The sequence below is a fragment of the Salvelinus fontinalis genome, chromosome 8, assembly GCF_029448725.1.
Source record: "Salvelinus fontinalis isolate EN_2023a chromosome 8, ASM2944872v1, whole genome shotgun sequence".
Lineage (NCBI taxonomy): Eukaryota > Metazoa > Chordata > Actinopteri > Salmoniformes > Salmonidae > Salvelinus > Salvelinus fontinalis.
This window is the reverse complement of record NC_074672.1, coordinates 15175320-15200251: the sequence shown is the minus strand read 5'-3', so window position 1 is coordinate 15200251 and position 24932 is coordinate 15175320. Positions and strand designations below refer to the sequence as shown.

At 45.5% G+C, this 24932-nt stretch overlaps 2 protein-coding genes across 6 annotated transcripts in view; both read right to left on the bottom strand.

Moving 5' to 3' along the window:
- Nucleotides 1-24932, bottom strand: part of LOC129860676 (basement membrane-specific heparan sulfate proteoglycan core protein-like) — a 160517-nt gene that overhangs the window by 54320 nt on the left and 81265 nt on the right. For all 5 annotated transcript variants that reach the window (XM_055931307.1, XM_055931308.1, XM_055931306.1 and 2 more), the window contains exons 19-43: nucleotides 24316-24402; nucleotides 24139-24197; nucleotides 23745-23806; nucleotides 23310-23450; nucleotides 22618-22791; nucleotides 21193-21366; nucleotides 20740-20858; nucleotides 20451-20562; nucleotides 20080-20193; nucleotides 19734-19861; nucleotides 18171-18257; nucleotides 12215-12285; nucleotides 12002-12069; nucleotides 11668-11808; nucleotides 11189-11380; nucleotides 7224-7316; nucleotides 6957-7046; nucleotides 6582-6812; nucleotides 6269-6382; nucleotides 5888-6015; nucleotides 5547-5633; nucleotides 5253-5311; nucleotides 4877-5044; nucleotides 3730-3840; nucleotides 3398-3498 (exon numbers count right to left, since the gene is read on the bottom strand). In XM_055931307.1, the coding sequence (XP_055787282.1) occupies nucleotides 3398-3498; nucleotides 3730-3840; nucleotides 4877-5044; nucleotides 5253-5311; nucleotides 5547-5633; nucleotides 5888-6015; nucleotides 6269-6382; nucleotides 6582-6812; nucleotides 6957-7046; nucleotides 7224-7316; nucleotides 11189-11380; nucleotides 11668-11808; nucleotides 12002-12069; nucleotides 12215-12285; nucleotides 18171-18257; nucleotides 19734-19861; nucleotides 20080-20193; nucleotides 20451-20562; nucleotides 20740-20858; nucleotides 21193-21366; nucleotides 22618-22791; nucleotides 23310-23450; nucleotides 23745-23806; nucleotides 24139-24197; nucleotides 24316-24402 (2911 nt within the window). The remainder of the gene's footprint in view (nucleotides 1-3397; nucleotides 3499-3729; nucleotides 3841-4876; nucleotides 5045-5252; nucleotides 5312-5546; nucleotides 5634-5887; nucleotides 6016-6268; nucleotides 6383-6581; nucleotides 6813-6956; nucleotides 7047-7223; nucleotides 7317-11188; nucleotides 11381-11667; nucleotides 11809-12001; nucleotides 12070-12214; nucleotides 12286-18170; nucleotides 18258-19733; nucleotides 19862-20079; nucleotides 20194-20450; nucleotides 20563-20739; nucleotides 20859-21192; nucleotides 21367-22617; nucleotides 22792-23309; nucleotides 23451-23744; nucleotides 23807-24138; nucleotides 24198-24315; nucleotides 24403-24932) is intronic.
- LOC129860677 (ESX-1 secretion-associated protein EspI-like) lies at nucleotides 7851-11173 on the bottom strand. The gene is made up of 2 exons (XM_055931312.1): nucleotides 8781-11173; nucleotides 7851-8658 (listed from the first exon to the last, which is right to left on the bottom strand). The coding sequence occupies exons 1-2, from the start codon at nucleotides 9087-9089 to the stop codon at nucleotides 8509-8511; spliced, it is 459 nt and encodes a 152-aa protein (XP_055787287.1). The 5' UTR covers nucleotides 9090-11173; the 3' UTR covers nucleotides 7851-8508.

The following is a 24932-nucleotide window of genomic DNA, read 5'->3' as shown; positions in this document are numbered from 1 at the left end:
CATCGATAAAAGACAGTACTGTGCAGCCGTCAGCATCGACCTGGCCAAGGCTTTCGACTCTGTCAATCACCGCATTCTTATCGGCAGACTCAATAGCCTTGGCTTCTCAAATGACTGCCTCGCCTGGTTCACCAACTACTTCTCCAAACGAGCTTCAATGCCATACAACACTCATTCCGTGGCCTCCAACAGCTTTTAAATGCTAGTAAAACTAAATGCATGCTCTTCAACCAATTGCTGCCTGCACCCGCCCGCCCGGCTAGCATCACTACTCTCGACGGTTCTGACTTAGAATATGTGGACAACTACAAATACCTAGGTGTCTGGTTAGACTGTAAACTCTCCTTCCAGACTCACATAAGCATCTCCAATCCAAAATTAAATCTAGAATCGGCATCCTATTTCGCAGCAAAGCCTCCTTCACTCACGCTGAAAAACATACCCTTGTAAAACTGACTATCCTAACGATCCTTGACTTTGGCGTTGTCATTTACAAAATAGCCTCCAACACTCTACTCAGCAAACTAGATGCAGTCTATCACAATGCCATCTGTTTTGTCACCAAAGCCCCATATACTACCCACCACTGCGACCTGTATGCTCTCGTTGGCTGGCCCTCACTACATATTCGTCGCCAAACCCACTGGCTCCAGGTCATCTATAAGTCTTTGCTAGGTAAAGCCCTGCCTTATCTCAGCTCACTGGTCACCATAGCAACACCCACCCGTAGCATGCGCTCCAGCAGATATGTTTATCTTGCTCTTTTGCACCCCAGTGTCTCTACTTGCACATCCTCATCTGCACATCTATCACTCCAGTGTTAATGCAAAATTGTAATTATTTAGCCTCTAAGGCCTATTTATTGCCTTACCTCCCTACTCTTCTACATTTGCACACACTGTACATACATTTTTCTATTGTGTTATTGACTGTACGTTTGTTTATGTGTAACTCTGTGTTGTTTTTGTCGCACTGCTTTGCTTTATCTTGGCCAGGTCGCAGTTGTAAATGAGAACTTGTTCTCAACTGGCCTACCTGGTTAAATAAAAAATATAGCTTTAGGTACCTGCAGATTCAAACTACAGCTATGACAATGTTTGTATTGGTAGTAGTATGAGTTGAGATTATGCCAGTTCATTGTTAACTTCTTATGGCTGCAAGGGGCAGTATTGAGTAGCCAGTTAAATCGTGCCCATTTCAAACGGCCTTGTACTCAATTCTTGCTCGTACAATATGCATATTATTATTACTATTGGATAGAAAACACTCTCTAGTTTCTAAAACCGTTTGAATTATTTCTCTGAACTCCTTCTGCAGCACATTTCCTGACCAAGAAGTGGAATGTCAGAAATTGATGCTCTGTTCAACTTCATGCCTATACATGGGCAATGAACGTAAGAGTCTACGTACACTTCATACACCTTCCCCTGGTTGTCAAGAGGCGGTGAGAGAAGAAATTTCGTGTCTATCTTGGTCTGAGGTGGAATTAAAGCTCTTTGTATGACGTGACCGTCCATTTCCTGTTTCTGGAGCGCGCGAAAGAGGACATGGATTTGCCTTCTGTTTAGCTGTCGTTATGGACGACTAACATCTCCGGTTTAGATTTTATTTGATACATGTGACCATATCATCGTAAAGTATGTTTTTTCAATATAGTTTAATCAGATTATTGACATTTTTTCGGGAGTTTTGCCGTGTTCCATTCTCTGACTTTGTTGACGTTGGAGAGATCCGTGCCACTTGGCAAGTGCCCATGCTAAATCAAGAGGGAAATTTGCCGTTCCAGTTCCAAACAACGACTGTTCTGAACAAAGGACACCTTGTCCAACATTCTGACGGAAGATCACCAAAAGTAAGAAACATTTTATGATGCTATTTCTAATATCTGTCGCGCATGTGAACTGGTCGTCGGCGCTCAAGTGTTTCTGGCTATTGTGGCTACGCTAATATAACGCTATATTGTGTTTTCGCTGTAAAACACTTGATAAATCGGAAATATTGTCTGGAATCACAAGATGTCTGTCTTTCAAATGCTGTACACTATGTATTTTTCAGAAATGTTTTATGATGAGTATTTAGTTATTTGGCGTTGGTGTCTGTAATTTTTCTGTCTGCTTTCGGTGCAATTTCTGACTGTAGCTGCAATGTAAACTATGATTTATACCTGAAATATGCACATTTTTCTAACAAAACATATGCTATACAATAAATATGTTATCAGACTGTCATCTGATGAGGTTGTTTCTTGGTTAGTGGCTATTTATATCTTATTTGGCCGAATTTGTGATAGCTACTGATGGAGTCAAAAACTGATGGAGTAATAAAAGTGGAGTCTTTTGCTAACGTGGTTAGCTAATAGATTTACATATTTTGTCTTCCGTGTAAAACATTTTAAAAATTGGACATGTTGGCTGGATTCACGAGATGTGTACCTTTCATATGCTGTATTGGACTTGTTAATGTGTGAAAGTTAAATATAAAAAAAAAAAATATTTTGAATTTCGCGCCCTGCACTTGAAGTGGCTGTTGTCATAAATGTACCGACGTCGGGCTTGCACGCCAAACAGGTTAAACTAGCTAGCTAACTACATGTCTAAACAAAAGACTCCACCTCAGACGGATTATTACATGACCCGTCAAATTAGCCAGATGTGTCTGTCTGAGGGTGATTACGGCCATCTATTGTATTTTATGAACATGTGTACATGTCTAGACAATAGTGACCATCCACTTAGCTAGATGTTGCTGAGGGGTGGTTATAGCATTTCTTTCACACGACCCATCAATTTAGACAAGTGTGTCGGGTGAGCGTAATCTAATAATCATTCAATATTTTTATCTGGACACTTTCGGTTTTTGATATTGCAAATAACCATTTCACTGTACAGTTTACACCTTCTGTATCCTGTGCATGTGACAAATAAACTTAAAATAGTGTTTTACCACTTTTAGTCTTGAAATGGGTCGATCGTTAAAGAGATGAGTGGGCTAAGGCTCAAGAGAATGATGCTGAATGGGTGTAGAAAAACATTGGTTCTCCGGTATGTGTACCAAACAATTCAAGGGCCATTTTCTCAAAAGTGGGGTTACAAGTTTATCAACTTTCAAAGCAGATTTACTTTCCCATTGTTCCTCAACTGCAGTGTATGATATACCATTATGTAGCTTTGAGTCTCTACTTTTATCCACTGTAAAAAACACAATTTCAAATTGCGCTACATAAGACAAAATCCAGGTGGTGGGTCACAATTGTGGTGGCTTTAGGATAAGGTTTTAAAGGTTCTCTACCATTTTCTTTGATGGGCAAATCATTTAAGCACAATGCCAACCATCAAAGATATATTAAAATAAGCCGAATTGATTGTATCAATGTCTCCATGTCGGTAGCTAGTCCTACCTGGCTCTTGGCTGTGCAGATGAAGCTGACTGTTGTTCCAACTGTGACACTCCGTGCTTTGGGCTCCTCGATGGTCACTTGAATGGGTTTGGATGAGACAGCTGGAGAAAGACATGCACAGAAACCATTCAGTAAACACTCAAAAGTCCCAAGTTACAATTTCTTGAATTTTTTTACTGTCTCAACTTCAACCATATTTTGTTCAAGTCCATTTTAACTATTCAACAACTGTCTGTAAGATCAGTGAAAAAAAAATCACAAAAATATTCAAAATGCTATATTTTAATGAACGCAGTTAAACGTTGAATGATTTAACAATTAGAAATGCGTACTTGTGACGACGATCTCAGCGCGGCTCCTGTTGGTGTTGCGTTGGTCTCTGCAGGTACAGACATACACGCCTGTGTCACTGGGCTGAACACTGGGGATGTGCAGCTCCTCTCCTGAGAGAATAGGTAGGAATATGGAATGAGATTAAATTACCAAGGGGAATGGACTAGTACTTCAATAGCGTAGAAAACCCTTACAGTTTCCCATGAGTCGCATCCAGCGATTTTGGATCTTTTACTGTTGAAAAGCGCTATCCAAAGTATAAATACAGTAAAGTACACACACTACAGGGTACAAAAATATGTTTTGAGCAAAAATGTTTATTTTTACAAAACTGAAAACTTCAAGGAGTCGTTCTGCTGGGAGTCTGTGACGTCATCACCTCCCCCCTTGCTTGAGGAACAATAGAGGAGCAATAGAGAACAAAAGAGGAAAGCCCCCCCCCCCCCCCCCCTACACATGTGCCAAGTCGTGACTTACCTGGAACACCTTCTGAGATGTGCCTTTTGTTAAGTAAATCAGGTGTTAAATGAGGTGAAAAGGAGACTGGAATGCCACTTGAAAGGAGAAGACTAGAGGTACACGGTGGATGGACTTTCTATTGTTCTTAGGTCACTCTCCCCCCACTTCACACCAAGTTGCCAGGGAACTCAGTCACCTGACAGGGTCAGTCAATCACAGGCCCTATCTGGTGGGGTAACAGACCCCCACTACCATCTGTACCTCAGTCTTTCTCTGCAACTCCAAGAGTGAATAACAAGTTGACCAACCGCCTGGCTGTAGCAACCCACAGAAGACTGACCGCTGGGCCTCACCCCATGGACACTTCCCTCTCTGGACATTCCCTACTGTGTAGTGCATTTATGACCACACAACCACTTCTACTAGTCCCATCTTGCTACATTTGTGTGTGTGCATCTTAAGTGTGTGCAAAAAAAGTGTGTTCTGTACATCTGTCTTCTACTGGTCATTACTACACCTTCTAACAGAGGCGCACGGACGATTGTATCTATATTCACCAATATTGGTCTTTAGTGAGGAGTGTATACTGTGCCGCTATATACAACAACAGAATGTTGAGCGGGGCTCTTATACTAGGCCACATCATACTCCCTATTACCCAGAACTGGTCTGTCCAGTATACTATACCTTGTCTTTGTCTGACGGCGCTGTTGGTCACGGGGCGTCCGTCCTCCCTGGACCAGTAGTAGTAGTGGGGTGGAGGGCCGGTCACTTGGCACCGCAGGGTCACTGGGCTGCCCTGGGCCACCAAAACCCTCTCAGGGTACACTTTCACCACCAGGGAGGCTGCCGCTGCTGGATCAGAGGTTAAGGGTCAAAGGTTAGGGCACAAGGATCAATCACAGAGACACTCTTGGTGGTTACAGTCTGGTAGGAAGAAAAAGTAGATTGATTTTCAGTTCCTATTCAGTTGGTTCACTCAATACAACATGTGTCCAAGTTTACTGGAAGTTTTGGGTCTACTTTACACACATCTCTGTGTAGATTCCTTGTATTCCCTTACTATTGAATGGACGACACTTAATCCTGTCTTGTGGATTTCCAACGTATCCAGTTGCACAGCTGTAGGGGATAGAAGAAAGACATTCATATAGAGTCAACATGACAACAGACAAGACAGTGGTAGAATGCCAAAGGACACTGAAAAGCCAGTCTGAATAGAGTAGCCTGGTACTAGCTCAGTTTGTGTTGTTTAGCCATTGGCATTACAATGACCACAGGACACTGACAAGACAGAACAAAAAGATCTGGGACCAGGCTAGAATAGAGAGTTAAAGAGAGAGTTGTGTCAGCTTACCGCTCACAGTACTGGCCAGTGTATCCAGGCTGGCAAGCAGTACACTGATAACCACCGTTACCAAGGCTCTCACAGGTGGGGGAGAACCTGGCAAACACACACAGATAAGCAAGTACAGTAAACTCCAGTAATAACTAACCCAGTGGGATCTGTTCCAAGTTGGGATGTAGGGCAAAGTTTAAAAGACAGATATGAATGACTGAGAACTACATCTTGTTCCAATGGAGGACCATTTTGATACTGTTTATAGTTGTTACAGAAGCAAAGCTACGACCCCTTTTTTCCCCATCAGACCCAGACTGTGTTCTGTGTTCTAATCCTGTTAGCGGCCTACTACTCACTGGTTGTCAGGGTCGGTGTGAGGGCAGGCACAGGGCTGGCAGTCCTCTGGGGTTCCAGCGGTGGGATCACCATAGAAACCTGGGGCACACTGCTCACACAGCTCTCCCTGGGTGTTGTGCAGACAGATCTGGAGACGCGGGAAGACGACAAACACTCACTTGTTATTCAATGTACTTATTTCAAATCTACTGCTATTTTGGACCTGAGGCCATGTGGGTGGTGAATCTAGGATTCATTGTGATCTCAGAGGCTAAACTGATCCTACGTTAGCATTCCTGGTTTAAAATGAACGAGATTAACCTGGATAAATGAAGGTTAAATCAACTAAATGAGAAATGAATCAAAACAACTGCCTTAGAGAGATTCTCTGGGCTGCATACCGTGCAGATGCCAGTCTCGGGGTGGCAGGAGTCAGAGTGCCCGTTGCACTCACACAGCTCACAGTGGCCCAGGTACAGGCCACCTCCGGTACGAGTGTAGCCAGGGGCACAGTCCTGGTAGAGAGAGAGTTACAACTGTCATCACACATCACACCGTGGGCTTGACACTCTAAGGGCGGGTTGACACACAGAGCCTGGTCCTCCTTCGAGCATGCTTTCTCCAGGAGGCAAAAAAAGTCTGCTGAGTGTAAGTTTTAGTTTAATTAGTCAACATTGCCACTTGTGGCAGAGAGAGAGAGAGAGCTCCTCTTACCTGACAGGAGAGTCCCTGGTAGGCGGGCGGGCAGCGGCACTGCTCCACCTCCAGAGCCTGAGCCAGGCCGCTGTAGTTGGGCACGGCCACCTCCATGCTGACCTCGGAGATGCGGGACGACCTCATCTCTGTGTAGTAGGAGGCCCGCACCAGGATGTCATCCAGGTCAGCCAGCACCATCATCAGGTGCTCCCTAGTGGCAGGCATGCCGTCTGGGCGACGCCAGTTCTCCTACAGGGGAGGGAGATGGGAGTTAATACTATTGTATCACCACGATGCTAGTGTGACCTGTGTCAATGAGGAACGGATGGTAAAGGTAGCAATCAAATCGCCATTTGGGGACTATAAAGATCACAGCTACTGTAGAACACTGACCTCTCTGAAGACGAGCTCAAACTGGCGGGACTCTCTTGTCCCCTTTCCCCTCTGCCACAGCTGGCGAGCCACCAGGGTGATGTCATTTCCCTGTGGGCAACAATGACAAGGGCAACCCATGGCAGGTGAGTGTACAACGAATTGATGCGACAGCAGTACATGGAAGAGAATGACGTTCATAACTTGTGGGGTCCTGAGTGTGCTATGGAATGGATGCAACAACAGTAAATGAGATTGAACGCAATGTTAACTTTGGTGCATACTGACAATAATCTGAACATCAGCGTCTTCAGTGGCTGTTCCTCTCTGGCCGGCTACAAAGGAGATGGTATACTTCAGCTTCCCACCATACGAGTTCACCTATTGTAGAGGTGGAGATAAATACATTTAGGTGTCTTGGTACATGTTTGGGACCTTAGGCCTCAACTATTAGAAATGTGTCTTTCTGTAAGAGCAAAAAACATGAAGCGATCATAGAACACATGATGTATTCCATTTCTTTAAGACTCATCTTCTCCAATAAAAACTGAGTCATGCTTGACCTCCCACCACTTGGAGAAGTGTCTTAGTTAAACAGTGATTATGAATCAATAAACAAGTGCTGTAAACTACACAGGGTTGTCTGGTGGTGCCGCCCCTCCCTTCATTTCCCTTCCAAATCTCTGATAGTTCAGGTGGAAGAATGGTGGGGTGGTTCTGTGGCCAAACAGTTAACCAAAGGCTAAACACCCAGTCAGGGTGCAGGAGGGCTGGGCATGGCTCGTACTGTTACCTTATCCCCTATGAACTGCTCTGGGAGCTGCCAGTAGAGCGTGTCATCCGGGTGCAAGCTGAAACCTTTGTAGATCAAAGCGTACTGGGGCAGAGGAAGGAGAGCATGAGAGAGCAAGCCAGAGACAGAGCTCAAAAGATACGCAAGGAGAGAGAGAGAGAGAAAGAGGCATCGCAAGCACAGTAGAGAGGAGAGCAGAGAAAGGGTTTACATTTTGGTCCTCTACTAGTTAACTACTACTTGGTGACAAAGTGACACTCACACCATGTGTTAACGGGCAACTAAAACAACAGCATCCAGTGTGTATAATGTGAAAATCACAGCTTGTAAATGTGACTGTGCGACAGGTGTATATGTTTAGACCCTTGTACAGTATAATTATAGATTACAAATCCAGTGCTTCTCTTTAAGTGAAGAACTACAGAGTACGACTTTAACAGTAATTGTGTACTGTGCTTTAAAGAGGAAAATGCCACCCTGCTTAGTCATGGAATTTATGCACATACTGCCCTTTTCAGCCCTATGTTCTCTTTCTTGTTCTTTTGAAAAAGACCCAGGCGGTGAACACTTTGACAATACTAATGAAAACTGTACAGGATAACCCTGTGAAATATTCACTCTCATGATTCGTGAATGGATGACTTTCTGATCAACCTGATCGGTTGTTGATTAACCTTCCTGGCTACAGTATGTTATCACATGGAGGGAGGCAGTTTCCTCTGCCTGTGTTTGTCAAGAGCAGGGACATGCAGTCAGTCAGTCTGGTTGTCTGTCTGTCCGTCATTCAGCCAGCCAATCAGTCAGTCTGTCCGTCCGTCCGTCAGTCAGCCAGCCTGTCATCATGTCTACCTGGCTGGAGGCCCCTGCAGGCCCGGGGCCACTGGGAGCACTAGGAGGACCCACTATGTTCTTGGTCCCCCGCTGTTGAGTCTGTCAACAGGACCAGGCCCCAAAAGAGAGTAAACCAGTCAGTAACAACCACAATAACAACTATGGATGAGCTTAAAAGTTTAAGGCTTGAGTGTTTCTCAGAGGGGTTATTTTAGATGTACCTGCTGTCGAGGAGAGTGACCTGGGGAGGCTGGCTGAGGACTAGTAGGCCGTACCAGGGAGGAGATACCAGAGAGGGAGGAAGGGGGAGAAGGGGGCCTCAGGGGGGTACGAGACCCCGCCCGATACGAGGCGCTGGGGACCTTCCTCTCAGAGGAAGAGGAGGGAGGGAAGGGAGGAGAGCCGGCTGGAAAGTTGGAGAGGATTGCCCAGATCTCATCATCCAGCTTCTTCACTTGTTCCTGGGGTAGAGGATGGGGAGGGTGGTGGGGGGGCTCATGAGGGTTTCCCCAAAGGAGACCGCCCACCATGCAAGGTAAGAGACACACCAAGCACTGGGGTCTGGGGGTGTTGGTAGGGAGACATGCTGTGTCATGCTCTTAACCAGGTCTACAACCCTGTGGTGTGTACACAACTTCACTCACTGGGGCCATTCAACTTTCTAGTTTCTACAATCCTAAAACAGGGAAGTCTTGACGCAAAACATCCAAATCATCCAAACACGTCTGCTATTAGACACAACATGGCTCTCTTCAAATTCCAGAGCGCCTCACAATCCCATTCAGGTCTGTTTGTAATACACACACGTGCCTTTTTACGACATGCATCTGGTAAATGTACTGTCAACATGCTTCAGTTGCTTTCATGCTGATGTCTTCCATGCTACAGTAAATATCCAATCACATACTGTCTAAGGGTGGTGGGATTATCTTTCAAGGATGTCATGGCAATTGACATCCCAAAAGGCAATCCATATCAGGGGAAGGGGGGGTCATACTGTGTGAGGGAAATGGTTGGGTTGTATTGTTGTCATTAGATGTGTTGTATGGACATAGCAGTGGGTGGCTAGGCTACAGTAGGAATACCTGGCTAGCTCTTTTGGACCTGGAGGTGCCATTACCCTTCGAAGACTTCATTATGTCCCAAACGGACGCATCCTTCCTCAGTTGCTCCTCTGTCCAGGCGGAGTCTCTCTAGTGTTGTGAATAAAGCAAGGCTCCCGTGATCACTTTCTAATTTCCCATGTAGGAGCCAGCGGAAGACTTTAGAACTAATGGAAGACTTTAAGAACTTAACTACTGTTTATGGCTATCAAAGTTGAACCTGTGCAAAACTCCTTCTGACTCATTCACTTCAGTACAATACATTTGAGTCATCCACCACGTGAATGGTTCATACCTAGGATAAAGCAATCCTTCTGCCCCCCCCCCCCTTAAAAGATCTAGATGCACTATTGTAAAGTGGCTGTTCCACTGGATGTCATAAGGTGAATGCACCAATTTGTAAGTCACTCTGGATAAGAGCGTCTGCTAAATGACTTAAATGTAAATGTAAATGTAAAATTAAACAGAGTGACGTCTAAGTAACCAATATGTGTAGAGTGTAAACTACTATGGCATGTGAACCTGAAATATTACAGAAATGTGTGTAAAAAGAGCAATTACTGTATGTTGATTGCTGCTGCAATGGAGCTAAAACTAGGAACAATTTGAGACCATTGGAAATGCAGGAAATCCATGCATCTCAAAACACACAAACCTACACTCAAGAAAATAAGGGTATGTATGAAACATTTATCTAAACACAAATCAATCAGTACGATCAAATGACAAATCACACCAATCCTTTGTTTGAATTACAGGCAAACATTTTAGTCATCAATTCTTCACAATAAGTTGAATTTTGATTATTATGTTTAAACTTCGTCGTTGGTGAGGGGCTGGTAAGTAAGCATGTCACTGTAAGGTGAATACCTGTTGTATTCAGCGCATGCGACTAATACAATTTGATTTGATACTGTATGACTGGTCAATCCACAATCATCAACACACGACAAGCACCACTCTGGTTTACCTGGTGCGCTCGTCTCATACGAGCAAGGAAAGCTTCCTTCTATAGAGTGGACAGGCAAACCAAGAGTTAAAAAACTCAATTACACTTGAATGATGCATCAAGAACCAACATCTTCTCAAGACAAATAATGAAATGCATCCATGTGATGCTTTCTAAAAGTAGATGCATCAACAAACAGTACAGTACTGACTTCTATCTCAGAGACTGCTATGGCCAATGCTTTCTGATGAGGTTCTACCCCCTGTAATACATGGTAAATTCATGGAGCATACAACCAAACTATGTCTCGACAATTTCCCACTATGAGATTGGCCCTCAAACTTAGTGTTTTCTACGATAACTCATTTAGCAAACCCTTTCACAACAAAGACCAGCACAGACATTCAGCCAGAAATTGAGAGAGCATTTAAGCACTGTTAGGAGCAGGAATGCTAGAGGATTCAGAATGAGAAGAAGCCACTTCGCACCATATAGCGAGAGAGTGGGAGTAAACGTTGAGACAGCGTTTGTATCGTCTCTGATGGCCACAGTGGACAGATCCTCATCTGGGACTCACCTTATCCCCTTGGAAAGCCCCGGGCAGCTGCCAATAGTGGGGCTCCTGGCCCAGGTAGTCAAAGTTGCTGTAGGAGAGCTGGGTGCCGTCAGTGGACACCTCCACGGTTAATCCGGTGGAGATACGGTTGGTGCGCTGACGGTTGACCAAAGCAAAGCCCTGGAAGTTGCCTGGGGCAAAGACGGATGACACCTGCAGGACACACATAAAGGGATGATCAACCAATCACACTCAGAGAGACAGGAAAACCGTTTATTCAGTTCAGTAGAACTTTATTGGCAATTGCAATTGCAGCACTTTCAGGAAAGCTGTAAGTATATGTTTGTGTGTTGACTTGCCTATTCCTTAATTGGCAGTTGTCACGTCTAACTCAAACAAATATGAGACCAGCGCCAGGCTACTCTCAAAGTGCTCTCTTCATATATTTACTCATATATTATTTTCAGGAAATCATTTCCTTGTTCTTGTTGCCTGGGTACCTGGTCTCTGTAGTGGGAGGAGCTGGAGCACTGCTGAGTGACTCCCATGCAGAAGCAGGACAAGCAGCCATCTTTGTTGTCTGTGCTGAGGTGGAAGGTTCCCTGCTTACAGTTGGAGCAAGCAGGGCCCTCAACGTTCATCTGGAACACAATGATATAATGTGAGAGGTGAACCTACACATAAATAGAACATAGACTTGAATGGGAATGCCATTCAAGTAATTATATTTATAAGGGACAAACCTAGAGAGATAACAAGTGGATAAGGATATAGGAGGGTGTCAATGCGGCTGGCGGTTTTATGAAAAACATAGAGAAGCCTTGGTTTGCTTACCTTGCAGCGACACACACCATTTCCATTGCATCCTTCACTTCCTCTCTGATCACAGTCGTAGCAGTTACCTGTAAACATGCCATAGCTGAGCTTTTCACTCAGTGTGCCTTCATTCCAGCAAATACTATAATGTACACAGCTGCAATTTGTTAGCACGGTTAACACTGCCCCTGAGGGGATTGAGTTATATTTAATTGAATAATCTATACCTACCATTGAGATCATTGTTGCCAACAATACACTTTTGTCCAAGCTGGGGGTTGCCTGTGTACCCAGCATCACATCTGAAATGAAGAACAGCCAACATTTACACTTTAAAACAAACATTTCCAGTCAAAGAAGATACACACAGGGAAGGACCAATGGGGGCAGGAAACTGGGCGAGCTGTGTGAAGAGATAGATACGTGATGAGGCTTGTTCTCGCAGCACACTCTTGGCCCAGAGTAGACACATGAAAATACACTGCTAGTGAAATACTATGCATGATGTATACACGCTACATTATTAGCCAACAGCAACAATGTATTCATTGTGGATTTCCATTGTCCATGCACTAGGCATTCCCCAGGTCCCCTGCATTATGAGGGGCTTATTTTTAAACACCACTCACAATCACATAGTGGCACATACAGCTTTGATACACCACTTGAAAATCCCCTGACTTTTGAGTTTCCCAGATGCAAAAAGAGGCTGAAAGACGTGTATGTATTGCCGATGTTGGAGATAGACAAAGCACAGCCAATGCTACAACTCTCAACATGGGTCAAATGTTGAAACCATCTCTCTTCTCATAGGTTGCTAGAAGATGAACTGAGAAAGGTTGCATTAAAGTTCATTTTCCATTTTAAAATAATGTGTCACCAAAGTAAATCTTGATAAAGACAGCAGAGCAGAGAGAAGGAACAGGAGAATTGAAGTCTAAGTGCAGAAAGAGGCATCATATCACAGGATATAACACTGAGAAACTAAGAAGAAGCAAGCTGAGGCACTATGTCCATCCACCAAAGCTCTGTCCAGCTAAAGAGCCCAATAGGCCAGGCCACCCTAGGGGAGAGCTCCCCTAGCTGCTCCAGTTCTTACCTTGTCACTGGAAGCTCCACGGTTGAACAGCCAACAAACGCACAGCTTCAATGGGACTTTGGAAAAACCTGTCCAGTCTAACTTTACAGTAAGAAGCTAAAACGTTTTTTGGGAAACTATCTGACCAATGCATGATGAAGCAAAATCTGGGCTATTATTGAGGTAAAGAAATGGGTTGACATTTTACATGTTTCATGTTGCTATTCGGGTTATGCACAGTAAGAAAAAAAATAATAATTTGAAGTACAATCACAAGGCAGCAAGGGCAGAATGAATGCTATAAATACATAATACACCACAATCACGGATCACATTTACATACACAATCATATCGATAGTCATCCAATCGTAATAGCAGATGGAATTAAAACATAGATTTACACCTGAACATAGGGACGGCGGAAAGCTTGGGCAAACTCACTTCAAATACTTAACTGGCAGTACTGTATAGTATACATCAGTGGAGGCTGGTGGGAGGAGCTATAGGAGGATTGGCTCATTTTAATGGCTGGAATGGAATTCATGGAACAGAGTCAAACATGTGGTTTCCATATGTTTAATGTGTTTGATACCGTTCCATTTATTCCATTCCAGCCATTACACTGAGCCCATCCTCTTATAGCCCACCAGCCTCCACTAGTATACACATACAGTGCATTCGGAAAGTATTCAGACCCCTTCACTTTTTCCACATTCTGATACCTTACAGCCTTATTCTAAAATAGATTACTAGATTACTACTAGAGACTCGAAATTGAGATCAGGTGCATCCTGTTTCCATTGATCATCCTTGAGATGTTTCTACAACTTGATTGGAGTCCACCTGTAGTACATTCAATTGATTGGACATGATTTGGAAAGGCACACGCCTGTATAGATAAGGTCCCACAGTTGACAGTGTATGTCAGAGTAAAAACCAAGCCATGAGGTCAAAGGAATTGTCCGTAGAGCTCTGACACAGGACGGTGTCGAGGCACAGATCTGGGGAAGGGTACCAAAACATTTCTGCAGCATTGAAGGTCCCCAAGAACACAGAGGCCTACATCATTCTTAAATTTAAGTAGTTTGGAACCACCAAGACTCTTCCTAGAACATGTACATGTACCTCAGGGCAAAGGTTTACCTTCCAACAGGACAACGACCCTAAGCACACAGCCAAAAAAACGCAGGAGTGGCTTCGGGACATGTCTCTGAATGTCCTTGAGTGGCCTAGCCAGAGCCCGGACTTGAAGCCGATCGAACATCTCTGGAGAGACCTGAAAATAGCTGTACAGCGACGCTTCCAATCCAACCTGACAGAGCTTGAGAGGGTCTGCAAAGAAGAATGGGGGAAACTCCCCAAATACAGGTGTGCCAAGCTTGTACCGTCATACCCAAGAAGACTTGAGGCTGTAATCACTGCCAAAGACGCTTCAACAAAATACTGAGTAAAGGGTCTGAATACTTATGTAAATGTGATATTTCAGTTTTGTAAAACCTGTTTTTGCTTTGTCATTATGGGATATTGTGTGTAGATTGATGAGGGGGGAAAAAATTGAATCCATTTTCGAATAAGGCTGTAACATAACAAAATGTGGAAAACGTAAAAGGGGTCAGAATACTTTCCGAATGCACTGTACTTGCATGATTGTGCTAAACCAATTTTACATGTACAATTTGTCCGTATAATAGGGGTAATTTATAAAGTCTGCTGTGAAAGTTGAAATGTAATACTCTCTAAATACTGTATGTGTACGTCTTGAGGTAGTCTGACCCACTGGGCTCAAGGAAAATAGCACCAAACAACTCCTGTAAATACACAACTTTGAATATGGTAACTGTATATTATTTCATGATGCAGCTTTAAACACAATAACAATGTTGCCTCTACATGAAGAAGTTACTCTCAACTCACGCAGTCCTTTATAAAAAAAAAAATAGAATTTGACTTATTCCATAGATACAAATACATAATAAAAATAAGCATAAATATCAGGACCACAAACAGGTTCTTTTAGATAAATGTTGAAATTTGTTAAAGTTAAAAAATATATATAAATGTACCTAATAATCAGGGATAATTTTGATTGGAATGGCTAGCCTTCCTAGAACAATGTGAAAAGAACCATCGGAACCACCTTGCTTCTGTTTCTTGTTCTTTTGGGATGATTTTTGATCATTCCTTTGAATTAGTTTGAGCAGGTCCAGAACATTGGACTGGGGCTGGGCTTTCTTCTTCTGTGGGCGTCTCTTGGAACTAGTAGTTTTGACTTTACTCTTCGTTGTTAACCTGGAACGCTTTGAAGAAGAGGCCATTTTGGTGGGTGCCAACGTGGTGGTGAGTACTTTCTTGGAGTAACTTGTTTTAGCTTTTGACACCTCCTGGACTTTGTGGGACGGTGGTGCCAACTGGTATGAGTCTGGAGCAATGGTTTCCAAATTAGGTCTAGAGTTACCATTGTTTGAGTCGGATGGTTTCTTGACAACTGTTTCTTTGATTTTAACATTGGGTTGAACCTTTGAATGAGGTGCAAATGATCTAGAGGCACTGTCTTTTCTATCATTGCTCCTAGCACGAGAAGCCTCCTTTTCCTTTTTAGCAGCTTCATTACGTGACTTGGACACCTGTGTTGGAGGCTTGCGTTTATGGGATGGTGGTGCCAGCTGATATTTAGTGTTAGCCAGGTCTTCTTCAGCTTCCCTTGGTTTTGATTGACGTGTCTGTGTTGAGCGCTTATTAGCTGTCACATGAAGCTTCTTGGCCATCGTAGTCTTTGTTTCAGGCTTTGTTGTACTACGTGGTCTAGTGCTAGGCTTTGTTGTACTACGTACTCTAGAGCTAGTCCTGGGTTTACTTATGGTAGTATTTTGTCTTGGGCTGGACTTTGAATTGACATTACTTTTGGTGGTTCTAGTTTGTTTGACTGTTTTGGTGGTGGACTTATGGGCCATTGTGGCTTTCTTAGCAGGGAGATGGGGCGTGGGTAAGCTTTTGGGGACTGTGGCTCTAGTTTGTGACCTGGTGGTTGTGGATTGAGTCCCGACAGTGGATCTCAGTGTTGTCAAGGTTGTTAATTGAGAAGTCCTGAAGGAGTGTCGAATTGTGGTAACCCTTGGCACTAAGGCTGTGGACACTGGTGGCAGAGCCATCGCCTCCTTAGCAGACCGTGCTCTGTGTCTGACGCGTTTCACCTTGTTCATCTCCTGAGCCAGGGCAGTAAACCCATCTATCACAATCTCCAGACGACCCTCCAGCCTTCTCAGACGAGTTTCCATGTCTGTGTAGCTACTCTCCAGTTCGCCCACCCTCTCCTTCTTCTCCAGGGCAGACTGTGACTGCATCGTCTCCAGCTGGGTGCTGAGTTTGCTCTGCTGGCCCCTCATGGCCTGGATGCCCTCCTTGATGTCCAGGGTGTTGCTCTCCAGCATGCTGAGGCGCTGGTTGAAGCGGTTCATGTGGAGCCTCATTAGGAACTGGAAGCTGTGCTCTCTAACCTCAGGGCTGGGCGTGTTCAGCGATGGAACCCTTGGTGCAGTCCTATTCAGGTGGACTCGGACCATGTCAGCTATGGGGGTGGTTGTGGTTGGGTGAGTAGGAGTCGTAGGGTGAGTGGCTGGGCGAGTGGGAGTGGGTGGGCGAGTGGTAGGGCGAGTAGGGATGGTAGGGTGAGTGGGTTGGCTACGGTGGCTGGTAGTGGACAGTAGGCTCCATGTGGGGGTGTATGGTCTTTGGCTATAATCTGTGTCCTCCTCTTTTTCCTCATCTGGCTGTTGGCTGTATTCAGTGTCCTCCTCCTCATCATCTGGCTGCGGACTATAGTCTGTCTCCTCATGCTCCTGCTCCTCGTCTGGCTGTGGACCGTAGTCTATCTCCTCCTGCTCCTCGTCTGGCTGTGGGCTGTAGTTTATCTCCTTCTCCTTCTCCTCGTCTGGCTGTGGGCTGTAGTTTATCTCCTTCTCCTTCTCCTCGTCTGGCTGTGGACTGTAGTTTATCTCCTTCTCCTTCTCCTCGTCTGGCTGTGGACTGTAGTTTATCTCCTCCTCCTTCTCCTCCTCGTCTGGCTGTGGGCTGTAGCGTGTGTCCTCCTCCTCCTCTTGATCATAATCCTCCTCCCTCTCCTCCTCGTCTCCACTGCCCTCTGGCACCACATGTTTCCTCAGGCTAAAGTTGAACACTGCCTCACCACACCCCGGCGGGAGGAAACCCTCATAGTCCTCTTGCAGGTACGGGTCCACACAACTGTCTTGTTTTCTTAATGATCAAAACATTAAAATGAGACATAGGGCAGGGTCAACTTATCAAAACATACCAAATGTTTGTCTACCCAGTCACCTCATCGTCATCTTTGCACATCGAGTAGCAAAGATTCGTCAAACAGACATGACATTAGAAAATAGATTTATGCCTTGTAGAGAGAATAATGTCAACGTAGCCCAGGCATAAACACTGGCAGTATTAGCCCACAGCTTCTAAACCTTTTAACAAGCAGCTAAAGCAGGAGACTCAGAGAAAGTTCTGGCAAAGCAATCAAGCTAAGGCAAAGGAGAGAAAGCAAAAACCATGTGACATAAGGTTTCCTCAGGACACAACTACAAGTCCAAACACGAAAGACTTGGTTTCACCACTTACTGGCTTTTACGACAAGAAAAGTAATAACACAACTCATTACTACACGTGTAATCCCATGGAACACCAGACACATTTTTAAAACAAAAATGCCCATTGATAAACACAATGTCCGTTTGCCAAGCGCATTAATACAACACAGATATGGACCTCTCAAATAGCATAAAGAGCACTGCTACTGCGGAGACCAAACCCAACCCAGAGAAACCTTTACTAACTAACTGGAATGGGTGGCGTTGGTTTGAGATTTGCTTCTCACATACCACTCCACTAACACTCACATATCAATCATGACTGGTTGGAAAGAGGGATGCAATCGGACAGACATGCTACTATACCCGTTTTATAAAGGAAACAAGTGGGTGCCAGACTAGTCACCTCTGCTTTCCGTGCTTTGGCCAGCCCAGCATCCCCAGACCACTGACCAGTAAACAGCTGACCGTAAGGCTGGAAGGGTTAGGTGGAGATGGAGCGTGTCTTACCTTTCGCAGCGCCGGCCGGTGAAGCCAGGGGGACAGTTATCACATGTAGGCTGACCGTCCACATCCTTGTAGCAAGACAGAGAATACCTGCAGGAAAGGAAAATACTTTTATCAGTCTTGTAAACCAGTATACAACCCTACTCCGTATTCTAAATATCAAGGTTATAGCTGACACAACAGTGGAACTGCATGACCAGTCAACGACAGGTCTTTACAAAGAGCAGGTTGACCACAGAATGAAATATGATCTCTATGAGGTTGACCCATCAGGTGAATGGACACATGTTTATAAGTAGATTAAAGATGTTTTTTAAGACGATAAGTCTGGAGCTTGTTCCAGAGACATTGATCCATCTAAAGGTGTAGCTCTGTTCTGAAGAGCAGGGGTTCCCAAACGTTCTCACTCAGGGCCCCCCTTCCAGCATTGGGGAACATCCTGCGAATAATCCTGAGAATTTTGCAGGTTTAAATCTTATTTCCTACAACTCTACACATTTTGTCATGAGGTCCAAAGAAAATGTTGCAGTTTTAAAGCACATTTTCTTGCAATTCTATACATTCTGCCATGTCTAATGTGTATTCATGTGATATTTGAGTGACCAAAAAATTACAACAATATCTATGTGCTAGACAAGCTAATCCTTTCATTCCGACCCCTTGCACCTCACAGTTTGGGAACCACTACTGTAAAGCATTGCTTCTCAACTGGTTTTGCCTTGGGACACAAATTAAACCCGGTTGTCTCAGTCGCGACCCAATATTAACATTGCCATTTTTTGTTGTTGTTGTTGTATTTTATCCCCTTTTTCTCCCCAATTTCGATCTTGTCTCATCGCTGAAACTCCCCAATGGGCTCGGGAAGTGAAGGTCGAGTCATGCGTCCCCTGAAACATGACCCGCCAAACCGTGCTTCTTAACACCCGGCCGCTTAACCCGGAAGCCAGCCGCACCAATGTGTCGGAGGAAACACCGTTCAACTGACAACCGAGGCAAGTCTTTAGGCACCTGCCAGCCACAAGGAGTCGCTAGAGAGCAATGAGCCAAGTAAAGTCCCCCCAGGCTGGCGATGCTGGGCCAATTGTGCGTCGCCCTATGGGACTCCCGATCACGGCCGGTTGTGATACAGCCCGGGATCGAACCGAAGTCTGTAGTGACGCCTGTAGCACTGCGATGCGCTGCCTTAGACCGCTGAGCCATTCTAGAAGCCCGAAAACTATTTTTAATACTAGATTTATTTTGAAAGTAATTGCAGCAATTCATCAAGCAGATTCTTGATGAATAATACTAATATACAAGGTCACTAGTTTGAGACCACAAAATCAGCAAAATCCTCAGAATAGAGCTGCCAATAAAATTGTACAGAGATTAAATTATTTAATGAGTTTCTACCACTTTCAAGCTGGTTTTAGTAATCTAGTTTAAGTTCAGGCTGGAGTACTTTTTCATTGAAATAAATACTCAGAGACAATCAACCCATTCAAATGCTACTGTGACCCAAATTTAGGTTGCGACCAACCAGTTGAGAATCGCTGCTGTAGAGTACACGAGAAGGAGTGAACTCACTGGTTGCTGGCGGAAGTGCCAGGGCAGGGGCAGGACTGACAAGCCTGAGGTCCGTCCGTCACAGGGTTGCCGTAGAAACCTGGCAAACAGCGCTCACACCTTGGGCCGGCCGTGTTGTGAAGACATTGCTAAAAAAGGGAGACACATGAGAGGGAAGAGAGAGTGGTGGATCCATCCATGGAACAGTGAAATCCTATTATGAGCCCATGTGTGTTCTGAACCTGTTTCCACATGTTGAGATTCGCCAAGAAACCATTAGCGCATTCCATAGCAGACTTCAAAGCCAAGTGCAGCTGTAGCACTGTCCTACTGGCATACATTACAACCGGAGGGTGGAGCGACTTACCAAGCACGAGCCTGTCTCCAGGTCACAGCCGCTGGCGTGGCCGTTACAGTCGCACCTCTCACAGGTACCCAGGTAGAGCCCAGAGCCTGTACGGGTGTAGCCCATGTCACACTCCTGTATAGAAACAGATGTAAAGACATGGGAAAACAACAAGGGCCATGGAGTGAAAACAACGCAGGCAGCACAGTTGACTGTCTTGCCGTTCCATTACAGCTCTAAGAATCCCACTCTGTGTTTCTTTCCAATACGTCTACAGGACCATGGAACAAAGTGAGCACACTGGAACTTTACAACTAGAAGAGGTAACAGAGGAGGAACTATAAGATCGGGATGTACAGTACATCGATTTTTGTGGTATGCGTGTGCTGTACCTGACACGATGGACCGTTGTAACCCTGGGGACAGGCACACTCCTCCACTTCCAGGGCCCGTTCGTTGCCTGTGGAATGTGGCACTGCAATGTCCATCCTGATGTCTGAGAGACTGAACAACAGACAACAACACAGGTGAGGCAACAACAACAACAACCATAACGACATCAGCCACGTGGGTGTTTACAGTAGCGCCTACTGAGAGCTGTTTCCTAAATGATTCTTTAGAATCCTCATCATGTGGAATCATTCGGAGTGAATCTCTACAGGGCACCTGGTTCGGTTTTACCTGGTCTCAACCATGTTGTCAGCGTAGGTGGCTCTGATCATGAAGACTGTAGTATCAGCCAAAGCCATGAGGAGGTGTTCACGTGTACAGGGCTGTCCATCAGCACGCCTCCATGCAGACTGGTAGGGAGGAAACACAGGGAGAGAGAAACGACGCTCTGTGCAACACAGCCATGGCAAACTCAGGACTGGAGTTGGGATTATAGACAAAATTAGGTAATGGTAATCTAATTAGGTAATTTAAACAAGATCATCCACGAAGACAACATGTTGATGTTAAGATTACAAACTGTTTAGAATCAGTCAAAAAACAAACACTCGAACACCTGAGTGTGTGCACACACACACACACACACACACACACACACACACACACACACACACACACACACACACACACACACACACACACACACACACACACACACACACACACACACACACGGTGACCCACCTCTCTGAAGGTGACAGTGACAGTGGCGGGGGGGAGGGGCTTAATCTGGGAGAAGTGTTCGAGGAAGATGCCGTTGCCTTGGAGAACCACATCTGGCTGTCTGTCAATCACCAGGGAGCGTTGCCGGGGCTCGTAGCGCACGGTGTAGCGCAGCTCCCCGCCGTAGGCTGTCACCTGGCAACAACATGTCAGAAAGAGACGTTCAAGATTCTAGAACAACCATTCTCTTAACTCTACTGGACAGTGGAAAGGTATTTCCCTCCATGAGACTAGCCAGGTCACGGGTCAGACTAGCAAGGTCACGGGTCAGGCTAGCCAGGTCACGGGTCAGGCTAGCCAGGTCACGGGTCAGGCTAGCCAGGTCACGGGTCAGGCTAGCCAGGTCACGGGTCACATGATGACAAGTGCATGACCATGAACTCCAACCAGAAGTAGAGAGCTTCTTTTCGTTTAGGTACGTAAAGCCTCTATAGTTTCCACATGTTGAGAGAGCATGTGGACGGTGACATCTAGCATGACCACATTTAAATCACACCTTGCTTCCAGAGGGAAGACTACTCAGTAAAAATAAACGTGGATGACAGTTTCTCCTGTCCCTATAGTCTACTCTCAGGGTAAGAGGAGAAATACATGCAAATGTAAAAAAAAGAGTCAAAGCCTCCAACCACTCATCTCTCCCCTTGTCTCCACTCTCTCCCCTTGTCACCACTCTCTCCCTTTGTCTCCACTCTCTCCCCCTCTCTCCCCTTGTCTCTCATCTCCCTGTCTTCCCTCTCCCCCCTCCCCGTCTTCCTTCTATTCCCTCTCTCCCCCGTCTCCCCTTGTCTCCACTCTCTCCCCTTGTCTCCACTCTCTCCCCTTGTCTCCACTCTCTCCCCTTGTCTCCACTCTCTCCCCTTGTCTCCACTCTCTCCCCTTGTCTCCACTCTCTCCCCTTGTCTCCACTCTCTCCCCTTGTCTCCACTCTCTCCCTTGTCTCCACTCTCTCCCCTTGTCTCCACTCTCTCCCCTTGTCTCCACTCTCTCCCCTTGTCTCCACTCTCTCCCTTGTCTCCACTCTCTCCCTTGTCTCCACTCTCTCCCCTTGTCTCCACTCTCTCCCCTTGTCTCCACTCTCTCCCCTTGTCTCCACTCTCTCCCCTTGTCTCCACTCTCTCCCCTTGTCTCCACTCTCTCCCCTTGTCTCCACTCTCTCCCCTTGTCTCCACTCTCTCCCCTTGTCTCCACTCTCTCCCCTTGTCTCCACTCTCTCCCCTTGTCTCCACTCTCTCCCCTTGTCTCCACTCTCTCCCCTTGTCTCCACTCTCTCCCCTTGTCTCCACTCTCTCCCCTTGTCTCCAATCTCTCGCCTTGTCTCCAATCTCTCGCCTTGTCTCCAATCTCTCCCCTTGTCTCCCCTTGTCTCCCCTCTCTCCCCTCTCTCACCTTGTCTCCTCTGAAGCTGTCTGGTAGGACCCAGTAGTAGATGTCGTTGGGGATGTCAGAGAAGGAACGATACACCACCTCCGAGGAGCCTCTCTGAGCAATGCCGTCTGTGATGGTTCTGGTATTGGCTCCGTTGGAGAGGGAGAAGAGCTGACCATTCACACCGCCACGGACCTGGGGGACGCAAACACACAAACACACTTTAGACCCATAACACCTCTCCTCAAAGTACAAGCTAAAAGGGTGCGGGTACATTAAGACAGGCTCAATGCACTGCTGTGGTTTGGGATGTGCTTGTACATTCCTTGTATTTCCTGACCACTAAAGTGTCTGCACTACTTCTCCCATGAGCTGTAGAGCATGCTTCTTCAACTCACAGTACTAACACACTTGATTCAGCAAATCGTCAAACACCATAATTAGCTGATTATATCAAAGTGCGCTGGTCCTTCACACCCAGTATATCTCCAGGACCAGAGCTGGAAACTCCCGGCTTGCAGTAGAAGACTGTTTGTCTGTTGGCTGACTGTTAGGAGTCAGTATAGTATGGTTACTCCCATGCCCAGGTATGCTAAGGCCAGTGCGTGTACATTCGTTTTTATTTTCAGATCCCTAAATGTGCCCCCCGTCCACTAACCCCCATGCCTTATAGAAGTTGTGTGTGTGAGTGCTAGTAAGGCCAGGCTACTGACCTGGTCTCGGCTCCACGTGGAGCTGACACACTGCTTGGTGACGCCCATACAGAAGCACTGCAGACAGCCCTCTGGGTTGTCCTCCGTCAGGTGGAAGGAGCCGCTCTTACACTCGTCACACTGCGACCCCACCACGTTGGACTGCAACACACAGAAAACATCAGCCCCGCACATCTGCCATGTAACCCTGGCTGTCCAACCGGCTCATCATTCACTGTCTGTAATCATGAAGGATGATTGTACAACAGCAGCAAAGCTAAACGGGCTCAAGTTTATGACTGTCTCTATGAACTGACAATGGTGTTCAAGTGTTGGTGATTGAGAGTCTAATCTTCTACTACAGCATATCAAAACTAATACATCTAATATAAAGCCCCATTCAAACTATGGCCATGAAAATGAAGTGCAGTAGGCCATAGCAACGTAGTGTGTTACCTTGCAGGCGCATGGTCTGCTGTTGGAATTCACTGTTCCTCGAATATCACACTTTGAGTTTGCTGAAGGAGGGAGGGAGAGAGAGAGGGAGTGGAGATGGATCAACACCTGGGGGTGCTCCACCAACTCTAACCCCTTCACAATCACTCGACATACCAGGCCAATGACCACACCTTCTCAGCAGGTATGATTGATGTTAATAATTACACTGGGTCAAGACCAAGGCTCTTACAGGTAAAGTAGGACATAAAGAATGGTATGCACTATAAAGCAGAGTCATGATTTATATGTACAAATGTCTCTGGGTAAAACCGTCCAGGTGAATAACTTTCCTAACACATTCAAGCCTAAAAATGTACGTTCCACCCCCTCCCAAAAAACAAGAAACACTCACGGGTTGTAAAACATTTGCCATTGGGCTGCAGTGGGTTACCCTGGTACCCAGATGCACACCTATGGGGAAAAAACAAACACTTTCATAAACATCTTTTAGAACTATTCCATATATAGTAAAGCTAGCATTTCTTTAAAGACAGTGCAGAGGTAAAAGGGGAAAATGTCACTTCCTTACTTTTCACAGCGACGGCCGGTGTAGCCTGGCGTGCAGGCGTCGCACGTGGCCTGGGAGTCATGGTCCAGGAAACAGGTGTCGGAAAACCTGAGGAGTCACAAACAAACGTCACAGGATTTGTACATTAATATTTACAGCTGCCGGTTAATGGGTAGCGAGAGCGGTCACAAGTTGACAACACCAGCAATGAATGAATAAGCTAGCCCAGAGCTCTTCTGGACTGCTCAGTGAATCTACCCAACATGGACGTAAACCTGCTGTGTGAAAAAGCTCTTTCCATCTCTCTATCTCTCTCCCATGGTGTGTTTGTGTGTGTGTCTGTGTGAGTATGTGTCACACAGACCCACACAGGGAAGCTACTCTGAAAATATAGCTAACCAAGCTATCAATTACTTCCCACTGGAAGAAGTTAAGCTACGCTAAAGCTCCCCTTAAGAAAAGTATAATTTACTGAACTAAAGATACTTTGAAAAAAGTAGTTCACTACATCCCAAAATGATCATATGCAAATCTGAAACATTAGACTGCAAATCACCAGAACAGATCACTATGGGGTCATATATTAACAGAATCTATAAACGTGCCTATTAAACACACAAACTATGTTTCAAGTGAGA